Genomic DNA, 12,787 nt, shown 5'->3' with positions numbered 1-12,787 from the left:
ATAGTACTTTGTGCATTAAATGCATGCATATTTTGACATTGCGTTGCTGTGTCTGTATTCTCCAGAATGCACTCTTTTTATGACATAAATAGGCAGTAGACCTTATGGCCGGACATCAGAAAACACTGTACTGTTGATACAGGTTAGTGTCATTTTGGTGACAGCTAAAGTTATGCATTTGTTAGGTCAGTCGCATTTCTTATCAAAATATCGGATATCACCTCCTTGTCAATTTATATAGATTAAGTGACACGACTACATTTCTATTACATTGAATGAATGTATCAGCGCATGTTACATACTAAACTGAAGAGTTTAATAGACTCGTGTTTTGTACATAACGTACTTATCATTCACATATATTTCGCGTGTATAAGTGGTTTTTTTTTTAAATCGTAAGTATTATTTTAATACAAAATAACTTTTTTTAACATTTTGATTTTATATGGATGAGTATTACATTGTTGTTCAGATAATCAGCTCTCAACTGGTATAAATTATTATTTTGCATCAGTTTATCAGTTTTAAATATGCAATGTCTTGCTTTGGCCAATGTATACATAACTGCGTTTAAATGCTATGAAATGCTTTGTGTGGTATATTTTTTATCCGATCAACAAAAACGTTGATTATAATATTGTCGAAGGTTTAAAACATATGGCGGACATTGTAATTTTATAGCAGTTTCGTTGACGACGACATGACCAGAACTGTTTGTACATTAACAAATATCGCCCTGTGGAATCAAGCGGGCACCTCCCCGATGTGTTCAAACGTTCAAAAATACAGAACATCAAAAAGGTATTTGAATGTTTTATAGTTTTTTAATTAAATGCATCAACCACGTATTTTGTCTTAAAACATAATGTATTCTGAAATTAATATTAAAATCAGTACACAAAACAAATTCCAGATAAGCGACATGAACATTCGATCTGATACAAAAAAGAATGATATGGGAGGATGCAGTTAGCTGCTCTGTTTCTTGGACAGTTCAATGTTTAATTCCAGAATTAACAGGTCATTTTTAAGGTATAACAAAATACAATTTATTATATATGCATGAATTTGTATTACATACTATCAACGATGTATATCTTATGTTGTTTTTAGCTGTCTGTCACCCATAAGTAAACATATTAAGCATGTTTACGTATGTTAAGGGAATATAATGTATACATTTTATTTTTGTTTCTGCATAAACAAGTCAGATACATGAAAATCTATTTTATTATTAATGATAAACAACTTACACAATGTGATCTCACAATAAAATATTCGGTACAGTATAATACAATTCGTAGCTACAAAATGTTAAATTTCGCAATACACACCTATTTCCTGAAAATAGGCATACATTTTTTTATTATTCATAAACATGTTTTTGATGTCCCATATCTGTAAAGGGCATTTTTATTTATTTTGCTGTTTTTGTGTTAAATTATTTAAAATCATTTTATGGTAATACATATTTAAAAAGAACATTTTTGTTTCAATGGCAAACATGAGTTTTTATGATTTTTGATACTACAATTAATTATGTAGTTTGTAATCAATTATGTTCATTGACATTTGCGAATAATTGAGTTATTATCAAAACAAACTGATCAGCATAACATTTACTGATACTAATAGAAATGAAACGCCATTTAATTCAAAACGGCGCCATTCGGCGCTTATGACATAAAACACAAAAAATGGCATAACTTCAGTCATGTTTGAGGAGCTGGATGCTCAAATTTTAGATTTTGATATGTCAGATGTAGCCCTCTCAAAATATATGCTTAACCGTAAAGTCATTTTTGACCAGATGGGTCAAACCTCGTTCCCAGCCACTATATATACTAGTATATGATGTATACTTACAACGATTGTGAAATGTCAAACGTTTAATAAAACGAAAATCTAACTATTACAGACACAAACTCTAGCTAGACGCCACCATAGAATTTGCGTAACTCGACATTGACGGATAAAAAAAGAAGTAACTTCGTAATAAAAACTATTCGCAATTTGATAATTACTTTCATACAAATTTATCGTAAAATCCTTTTAAAAGATAACGTTATTATGGGTACAGAGAAATAGACTATTTACTGCTGATCTTTCGTGATAAACATTCTTTTTTAGAACTATCATTTGTTTATGCTCGCTTCATAATTGCTTTATTTTTTAGGCTAGATATTCGCCGTGCTCTGTGAAAAGGGGGTCTAATGCATGTGCGTAAAGTGTCGTCACAGATTAGCCTGTGTTTGCACAATCAGGGGCGACACTTTCGTTGAAAAAGTTCTCTTCATAGCAACAAATCTAATATAGGCGGACACTTTATGCACATGCATTAAACCCCCTTTTTATAGAATTCATAGAATGAGGCTCATGTTGAAAATACACGCGCCCGTATTTATATGTACGTTTGTATACAGTACATGTTCTTCACTTCATAAAAAGAGAAAATTGCACATTTATTTTTATATATGAGACGCGCTCTTGAAAATAAGGCTTAATGCATGTGCGTACAGTGTCATCCAACATAAGCCTGTGCAGCCCGCATTGGCAGAAGGTGTTCTCCCTCACGACACCTTCCGCGTAGACTGGATTTGTGCTTTATACCTTCGCTATTTTTAGATCAGATTTGGGTTTAAAAAAAATTGAGAATCTGTTTTTGTGAATTTAGGAAAAACAAAATCGTCACAAGATGCGATATTTTACAATTATTAATAAACAATAAGGTGGAAATAATAAGATAAACAGAATAATATGTGAGTTTTTGATAAAGATCAAGTTTATCATGCTCTGCTAGAACCATGTTAGCGCTCGGGAAGCCTCGCGCTAAATCGGTTCTAAGCCTCGCGTGAAAAACTTGATTTTTATCCAAAAAAACTCACATAATATTCCCTATAATACTAATAAAATCAGATTACGTGCTGATCAGGAACGACAGTTTCTGCCTAAGATGAGATTTCCGTAAAACGAAAAAAAAATACATCAAAAGTGGAAAGGGTCTTCTCTGATTAGCGTGTGTGCTCTGCACAGGCTAAACTGGAACGAAACTTTACGCATGTGCATTTAGCCCGGTTTTCAAAAAGCGGGACTCAAATAGTTTCAAAAACACTAATTGTGATGATATATAATTGAATATCGGAACTATTTTAATAAAATAAAGGCCAGACTAAAGCAAACCAATGAGAATTTCAATACATTAAACTTAATTCATCAACACAAAGAATGTCGCCACTGAATTTAAAGACAACCACGTGTATGTTAAGAAACCAACATACATACACACGTCGAAGCAATTCCTAACGTCACTCAAAAAAATATGTTCAATTGTTTACATTTGTGAAGTGCGTGGAATGATTCCATCTGCGTAAATGGGCAGTAAATTAGTTCCAAAGAGTTGCATTAAAACACGCAAGTTTTTGCACGATTTATCGTACATTTAAGTCATACTTCTTAATTTAATGCATGCGATCTTAAATATCCAATCAAATATACGTTGAATGCGTTTGTTCGGTTTAATCTATTTTATAGACAAAATGGAGGGCTGAGCCTTTCGCAGAGTTGTATGTGAGAGCAAGGAACGACAACTCTGCGTGGAGATTGGTGGGGTCGGCGTGTATTTGGCTGCCTGAGCGCTGATTGGCTGATGCGCTTACCAAGAAGACTTTGATTGACAGCTGGAAAAATCAATATTGGCCACTCGCTGATAAATTTATTGAAAACAGTAGCTCTTGGGCGGATTTAACGGTCTGAATAACCCGACTTACTGTTGACATTTGTACGTGTTGTGTATTAGAAAATAGCGGATTATCGGACGTCCAAGGGACTTCCACCATTTGCATAATGGACGTACGACTACCGTTAACGGGCGTAATTTACGCCCGGACGTCCACTAACGGAAGCGCTGAAACGTGCATTCATATATTATTGTATTACAATGATTAATATAAAATCATTCTTTATGAAAAAATATGTAAAAGGAATCTATAGAATCGTAAATCACTTACATTTTTATTTGTAAACAGCACGTAATCTTTATTGTCGTGTATATATTAAAATCGGATTATAGAACATAAATATCGTTATTTTTTCATTCATAATAAGCTTATGGGTTAAGTTCTGCCTGTACTACTTCATGTAATTAAAAGTAAGTATTTGCCGTTGTTTTGTACAGATTCCAGTTTGACCACTGTTCACATCAACGGCCATTAGAGCTGGGCGAGATGTACGGACTTCTATTCGAAGTACGGAGGGTAGTATCATATTGTCTGTACTCAAATACTTGGTCCTAGGTGGGTCTTCAATATCGCCTGCAGTTAGTAGTCAGATACATTTCATTCTAGGTCAATATGCCGAAAAAAGGAAACGATGTAGTTTTCGTAATTGCAAATTAAGACAAAACGCCTGTCACGTAACAACTAACTATTCTCCTTGTTTTAATGACAATTATTATTCGTTATCATACTGTAAAGAAACAATGAAACCAAACAACCATTATCATCAGATATAAATCATTTTCCGCTAGCATTTTGGGGTTATAATGTGTAAGGAGATACCCCCCCCCCCACTTAGCCCACAATTAATCACCAAACTCACAAATGTAAAAAACAGTCATATTATCGTTATTACAATTCGAAGGCAATACAAAAGGATTATGGTTTTGAGATAATTACCATTTAAATACCTAATGGTTAGGCAATAACAGAGCAACATATCTGTAACTATTCGGGGCACGAGGTTTTAAAACAATAACAAGTGTCAAATTTATTATAATTCACGATTTTCCTTTCCGTAAAGGATGACCTTGACCTTGACCTTTTACCACACTTTGTTTGTCAGAAACACAATGCCGCCTACTGCGCCGCTATGATTTATTTAACAAAAATATAAACGTGGGCAGGTCAGATAACTATGTCCATCTAAAGCTTGTTACTTCCCTTGACTTTGTTTTTTCGACCCTTGACCTTGAGGGATGATGTTCACCTTCACATTTTACCACTCAAAATGTGCAGCTCCATGAGATACACATGCATGCCAAATATCAAGGTGCTATCTTCAATATTAAAAAAGTTATGGCCAATGTCAAGGTTTTAGCACGGCAGGCGACGAGCTGGCTTTGACAATAGCTCGGGTTTTCTCCGAAAACAGCCTCGCTAAAAAACTAACAAACAGAAAACTAACAAAAGCATACACATGCTTAGAGCAAAACGAGATTAACGGTATAACTAGATTAACGAAAATCAACCATTACGTTTATCATGTATGTAAATATTTCCGCATAAAAACATCAATACTATAACATATATCTTTGTATCTTTAGATTTAATACAAACTATGTGTTTTGATGAAAACAGATTATCCGTGTTCAATAAAAGTTTACATTCACTTGTCCAGTAAAAAACACGAGCAATTATACATTCACATGAGAAGTAGTTTAATCAATTCGCATAAAACAACTGCACTTTATTTCTTATTTGTGAATGCAACAATAGCGTTATTGAAGACATTTTAAAAATAGGTATGAACTCAGATATGCACCATTTTTATCGATAAGTGCAAAAATGTGTTCAATACTTTTTGATCAATATTACAAATCACAACAATGTTTCTACTCAACAAGGAACACAAAAATATTATCGATACATTTACAGCAATTACAACAATACCAGTGGACTTTCAGTAACTGTCAGTAACACATATATTCATTCAGTGCAAATGCGTTAACAATACCAACCATAAACCAAGTGAACATTTAGATAAGAAGATGAGCTACAAATGACACAAACACATTTTATTTCCTAACATGCTTACGCAAATAAACACAAGTCACATTTCTACATACGTTGACAAAATGAGTTACTACTAAAAGTTCTAAAAAGAAATATATGCATAACTTGAAATTATACCGCTGGTTTCCAAGCTCAATACGTACATATTTTGTTAAGATATAAACAATATAGCAAAATTACTTTACATAACTTTATTTTGTAAACTACTGTCATCTATGCGATTGACATTTTTAATAAATTGTATCGACATTTATTGTTTCGGTAAATTTGACAGCCTACTGTAAACAAATCTTTCGTAAAATTGTGCACATTTTTAAAAAGTGAAACGAATGTCTGCAAGTCAAACATCAATTACTGAACAAATCACTATTACGATAAGTTGTATAATTTTCACGTTTTTGGCAACAATGACAGGTGATTCGTTAAAGATAATATGTACTCAAAAGTTATAAATACGTGTTGCGCCTCGTTACTGATCTATTGATCATCGTTAACGTTTTACATCAGAATTCTATTAAAAATAGCATCCGCGTTGGTAACTCGACTCCCTTCCATTATCATCCTCATGCCAACATCTGTTACAACCTCGTGTATTCGTCTCACTAATGCCTGCATAATCGCATCGGTATAGTCAATCTTCCCGTTCTCATCCATGCAGATTTCCGCTCTGCTCGTGTGCATGAGGTTCAGCAACTCCAGCTCTATTCTCCTCCCGCTGTACCATCGTAATGGTTCAGGATGAGCAATGAGAGCTTTTCGTATCTTAGGAAGTCTAAGTATCATCTTTGGACCTTCATTGAGCATATCTGTTATCGTTGATATCCATGTGCGTTGCTGTTCCACATCCAGTCCAGAGGTTGCCATCAAATTCCTTTCTGGAATCATATAGTATGGTAGCTCTAAGGTGATCAATGCAACTCTAAGCGCATCCAATGCTTCATGCAACCACTGCAAAATACTTTTTTTATGAAACGAGGCTTGAGGATTATTTTCCGCCATCCATAAAACGATGTTTTTTAATGTGTACGATGTAACTTCTTTTTTACGTGGATGTAATACATCGTTCTTTATCATTTTCAATAAAACATACAATTTAGTTTGAGTGTCATTAAGATTGCTAATTAGTTCGATCTCACCGGCGTTAAAACACACTCTCCATTCAACATGTTGATATTCACTTCCTTTAAATCCAATAGGCGTAAGAACTGCCCCAAGTGAAACGATCCTCTGAACGGCTTCCGTTGGCGGCCAGTGGCGAGGTCTTGCGGCCCATTTCGACAGGATGTTGGGACAGTAGTAAGGTAATGCATGGACCAAGTCGCGGTGCAAGTGTCCCCGCACTGTACTAGGAATTGACGGTCCCGCACGCTCATGCTGCACCAAGTCCTCAGACCAGACTTCATTCGAACAGTTATTAACAAACAAGTCGCTGCTCAAAAGTTCGCGACCATATCCGTCATCACAAAACGCATCATGAACGTGCCTGTGAATTGTTGTACCGCGTCTCTCCAGTAGCAGTCTACAGTGACCATGGTAACTCCTGCGGCTGAGTGATCTCAACACGGTTATCTCCCCAGGAAAGGCACTTGACTTGACATCATCTTCTAAACAGAATACTCTATTATTTACAATCAGTGTATCCAAATCACTTTCCAAGTAGCTGCTCAGCCCCTCACCTTTGCTACCCGTAACAATAAACGTTGCCTCTCCACACAACGGTGCAGTACACAGCTTGCCATACTTCCGATATGCGTCTCTCCGAGCCTGTATGATCTCCTGTCCGTAACCGAGCCAGCTCAGTATAGTGCATGTCTCAACGGAGGCATTTTCCCACTGAATCTAAAAAACGTTTAAATTAGAAACACATTACATGTCATAAATAACATTGTATCGTTAGTCGTCAAATAAATAAGCAATACTAAAATGATTCCAATTTAAATAATTCGTTTACGGCCATACCATTCGATGTATAAACAATTTAAAAGTATTATCTTGTGAAAATATATTAACATGTCGTGTGTATGTTCTCAGTGAATAATCCAAAAGTCGGTACAAGTATTGCCAACCATATATTAATTAATAAATTGAATTAAGAGGATTGAAATAAAGACACTGAAAATATAAACGGTAATCAACGGCGAGTTGATATATATTTATGACATCCATTCATAAACATATAAAACATATAATGTTTAAATCTCTATTATTTGAAATTGCAAATTTGGGACGAATAATGTTATAACTTTTGATAATAAACTAAATTGCTATGGTTAAAGCTGTATAATGTAACGAAATTATATAAACTTTCATTATTATGTTTGTAAATACAATATATTGATGTTTAAATAGTTATTTAATAATTTGAAAGAAAACTGTGAAAAACGTTTGCCTAAAAGCAGTGCTGTACTTTGGCACGTGCAGACACTGATAAGTGGATTTAAGAAGATTCATGAGAACGGATGCATTCATTTTTAATGTTTCACATTTTTTACAGAAGTTAAGTATTTAATTTGGGACCAATTATTGATATACGGTATAAATTTACTGTTGTTCTTTTTTCTAAAGATGTTAACGTACATCTGCTTTTAGTTATGCAAACATTAACCATCAAGATTGAAATGTAATTAAGAAATATAATAGAGGTAGGGGAAACGCAGACATCTAAACGGGAAAACAATGCGTTAATTGTTATTGTGTAGTGGACACAAACTGCACTCGACTTATCATCTTACCAGGTCTTGTTTGCTGGACACACTGCCCTGTCTTTGGAATCTTTCCGGTTCATCAGGTCTTGTGCCACTTTCAGCCATCCATACAGTGCTGAAGTGAGATATTCGATAAATATAGGATCTTGCATGAGTGGTCGTTTCGTATTGAAGTTATTAAACTCGTCATCTAAATAAAGGTAAAAACGAGGTTTGCCGAGTTTTTATCTTTATTTAGGTGACGAGTTTAATAAATTCAATACAAAATGACCACGAATCTAAGATTCTATTTATAGCATGACCAACACATATTCTCTTTATTTTATGCTCTTTTCACAGTTTATTCACATTGTTAAAGAGTTTAACTGAAGAAATTCGCTGAAATAATGATGTCATTTCGTCACAAAAATGACGTCATTTCACAGTTATATAACTAGTGTAATAACACCCGTGTAATAAACAAAAATGAGCATTACATTATTTCACTCCTGCAGCGTAGGCCATGTTATAAGCTTATATGGACAATAATATGTGTACTAGTTCTGGTAATTGTCATGAAATAAAAATAAATAATATTAACAAGATCAAGAATATGTGTGAATGTACTTAATACATATAAACTAATGATAGCTGACACGTTGCAGTACATAAATAAGTTTAAGTTATGTTATGTTACGTTGACAATACTGCTTTTCAATAAAATGCAAATAAGATGGCTTCTGTCCGTGTAAAAGACACATCTAATATGAAACATCCCTAACCTTATACTTCACAATTGATTGATTAGCCTAGTCAGGTAATATGACGTTTAAATGACTCAAGTTAAATAAATAACATTACGTCTTCAATATACCTGGGCGAGGAAAATGAATAGTTTTCCAAAAGAAATATTCGTTCAACGGCCTCTTATGTATCCCAATCTTTCAAATAAAAGGAAGTAAAATGGAAGTAAATATAGAATTTTAATTTACTGATACTGTCACATACACTGCATGGTGTGTTCGATGCCACGAACTAAACTAGTAGTAAAATAATACACTTGATGAAGTGGGAACATTTATTGCTACTTTTGTGCGCTTACCTCATGCAATGGACCAAAATATTACAGTAGTTAATGGAGTTGTCGTTTAAGTATTTTCCTTTTACTTATCTGCGTTAATGTATAAAATTAAGTTTAATTATCCCCACGCTTTTTGAAAAAAAGGTGGGGATATTGTGGTTATCTCCGCCGTCCGTCCGTCCGTCTGTCCGTCCGTCCTGGCCACTATATCCTCCTACACTAAAAGCACTAGAACCTTGAAACTTACACACATGGTAGCTATGAGCATATGTGCGACCCTGCACTATTTGGAATTTTGATCTGACCCCTGGGTCAAAAGTTATAGCGGTTGGGGTGGGGCCGCGTCAGAAATTATCACTCATTTTTTTAGGTTATTTTACATTTACTTCTTTATTTCTACACCGATTTACTTCAAATTGATACTGGACCTCTCTTATGACAATACGGTCAATCTCAACCATGCATTGCCCCATTCCCAACCCTGGGGCGCCCCGCCCACATAGGCCACACCCACCAAAAATTTCCATTTACTATAATTTTTTCATTTCTACACGGATTCACTTCAAATTGATACTGAACTTTTGTTATGACATTAGGGTCAATCTCAACTATGCATGGCCCCAATCCCAACCCTGGGGCGCCCGCCCACATAGGCCACACCCACCAAAAAATTTCATTTACTATTAAAAAAAATTTAGGTTATTTTACTTAACTTCTTCATTTCTACACTGATTCACTTCAAATTGATACTGAACCTCTCTTATGACAAAACGGTCAAACTCAACTATGCATGGCCCCGTTGCCAAGGCTGGGGCGCCACGCCCACATAGACCACACCCGCCCAAAATTGCCTTTTACTATAATTTCTTCATTAATACACTGATTCACTTCAAATTGATACTGAACCTCTCTTATGACAATACGGTCAATCTCAACTATGCATGGCCCCATTACCAACCCTGGGGCATCCCGCCCACATAGGCCACACCCTCCCAAAATTGCCTTTTACTATAACTTCTTTATTTTTACACCCATTCACTTCTAATTGATACTGAACTTCTCTTATGACAATACAGTCAATCTCAACTATGCATGGCCCCATGATCAACCCTGGGGCGCCCTTGGGTCAAACATGCGGCGTGGGGATACGCGTCGGCCTCTGCCGCGCCATTTCTAGTTCTACTTGAGGCAATATTATAAATTAATTATATGATTGGAATTCAAAGCATAATAAAATCGGACATCGAAAATAAAGATTACCGAATTAATGCATTGTTTACAATACATTTAATTAATCGAAAATACCTTAAAATATGACCGAATTGATCCATAATAATATATAAGTTAAGGCAAGCAGTATCATTTATCTGAAAGTAATGACTTGTTTTATCTGGAATGTTTATTATTCAATCCGTAAACTTCGCTACCAGGAATTTTCCTAACGCAACCCGTAAACTTGCCGATTTAATATGAGATTTTATGTAATATATATTTAACTTGTTAATACACATTCGCCAACCGTTTTGCCGGAATTCATACCGAATTTGACAAGTACCATGGCTATTGATAAGTAAAATATGTAACTTCCATTGCAGGGCAAAACATTTAACATGGAACAGTGATTTTTTTCCAATTTTCAAAGTTCTCACTTTTGAGTATAACTAATACTTTTAAGTATGTTAATTTAAACTTGCGCTTTTGTTAACAAGAAAACTAAACTGTAAAGAGTATAACGTAATTATAAATAGAAGACGTGCCTTTAGCCCTCGGATACATCAGGCCGTTTTGTTAATATTGAACATAATACTTAATATAATATGGATAAGCCTTACCTATTTCGGTTGATTACAGCACAATATATTCAGTCAAATCTTTGCATTCGTCAATTTTCATTTAGAAAGAAGATGAAGTTTTAACGTTATCATAAACGTACTGGATCAACATTTGAAATAAAGACACGCAGATATGAACACAAATTTTGTTCGGAACGCATGCTAATAAAACAAACACATTCTCGTCACTCAGACTGCAATCCGCCATGCATTCTGAACGATGACATCAGTCATTTATACTACTTAAACAAAATGTCAAACCCGTGTCAGGGGAATCCCCTTGAAGTGAGAGACGGTTATTTTTAGAAATGCATATTCATGTCAGAAATGATAAATATGGGCTTCGTTTCATCTCACCATCGCATTATTTTATTTCAGTTTACAAAGCTATTGCAATATTTATCAGCCGAGAACAAACACAATAAATATAGACTTAAATTACACCAAACATTTCTATTTTCCTTTTACAATTAAAGAAGTCACTTTCGATTTCAAACTATGAACAATTAGGTTAAAAGCGAAATACTTTTACTAATACATAACCTTCGCGTTTCACGTAGAATTCGTACGCGTAATAAATTAATAATAAATCCTTACCATAAAGAACATACTTAGAGAACAATAGTTATAATATCATATTTAGTTCGCTTAAACTATACATTTCGTCATAAGACGAACATCTTCAAGTGGTTACTTCCCCTCGATAACAGAAAGGCTACACACCACTAACACAGTCTTTTAACGTGTCTACCTCCGTGTAATCTCAGCCGTAATAGACATTAAGTTCCGATAATTGATTCGAATATTTCGATTTTACAACTAATGTTAATAGTATTTATTTATTAAATATAGTAATTTGTCCGTGTTTTACTGTAAACTATGTTTTAAACGTTAACGTTTGAAAAGAAAAATGCACACACATGTGCATAGTATATAAAACGCTCCATACTGAAAATCATTCGAAACTTGAGGGAAATTATAACGTGTAAATGCAATGGCTACGGTTTACCTGTTTGGGGGTTGTAACTACGACCAAGTGTTTGATTAAATGTCACGATATCATTTCCCAAAGGTTCAATATTTCAATAGTCATATGAGTTGAAAGGTTGGTGTGAATTAAGCTTAATGTCGTTCAACGAAAGGCCGTAATCATTTTATCAAACTGCATCTTGTATCGATCTAGTCACCGATATGAAATTAGTTTTATTTGTAAATCGGGGCTCTTTCTATAGTAATTTAGAGCAGACGATTTTTATAATATTCAAGCGCGTGGTTATTTCTATAGTATTGTGGCGTAGGGTTATTTCAATTGTTTTGTATTGCTGTGCTATTTCGATAAAATTGAAGCACGCGGTTCTTTCTGTTGTATTGTAGCCTGGGGTTCTTTCTGCAGTATTGTAG

At 34.6% G+C, this 12,787-nt stretch overlaps 1 protein-coding gene and 1 long non-coding RNA gene across 2 annotated transcripts; one reads left to right on the top strand and one right to left on the bottom strand.

The window, feature by feature from the left end:
* The first annotated feature begins 313 nt into the window (after window positions 1-313).
* On the top strand, window positions 314-3,650 carry LOC127869405 (uncharacterized). The gene is made up of 3 exons (XR_008044544.1): window positions 314-395; window positions 682-801; window positions 3,532-3,650. It is a non-coding gene; the product is annotated as an uncharacterized LOC127869405 (long non-coding RNA).
* A 949-nt stretch (window positions 3,651-4,599) lies between these two features.
* On the bottom strand, window positions 4,600-12,087 carry LOC127869393 (uncharacterized). The gene is made up of 3 exons (XM_052411935.1): window positions 11,984-12,087; window positions 8,522-8,609; window positions 4,600-7,628 (listed from the first exon to the last, which is right to left on the bottom strand). Exons 2-3 carry the CDS (start codon window positions 8,597-8,599, stop codon window positions 6,288-6,290), a joined length of 1,419 nt encoding a protein of 472 aa, XP_052267895.1. The 5' UTR covers window positions 8,600-8,609; window positions 11,984-12,087; the 3' UTR covers window positions 4,600-6,287.
* Window positions 12,088-12,787: the final 700 nt, after the last annotated feature.

The sequence above is a fragment of the Dreissena polymorpha genome, chromosome 2 (genome assembly GCF_020536995.1).
Source record: "Dreissena polymorpha isolate Duluth1 chromosome 2, UMN_Dpol_1.0, whole genome shotgun sequence".
Classification (NCBI taxonomy): domain Eukaryota; kingdom Metazoa; phylum Mollusca; class Bivalvia; order Myida; family Dreissenidae; genus Dreissena; species Dreissena polymorpha.
This window is presented reverse-complemented; position numbering and strand designations above follow the sequence as displayed.

Coding starts and splice junctions, on each gene's coding strand:
- LOC127869393 (XM_052411935.1), bottom strand. CDS start 8,599: ATGGCTGAAAGTGGCACAAGACCTGATGAACCGGAAAGATTCCAAAGA. Junction 7,629..8,521: donor TGTCCAGCAAACAAGACCTG/GTAAGATGATAA, acceptor AACGTTTTTTAG/ATTCAGTGGGAAAATGCCTC.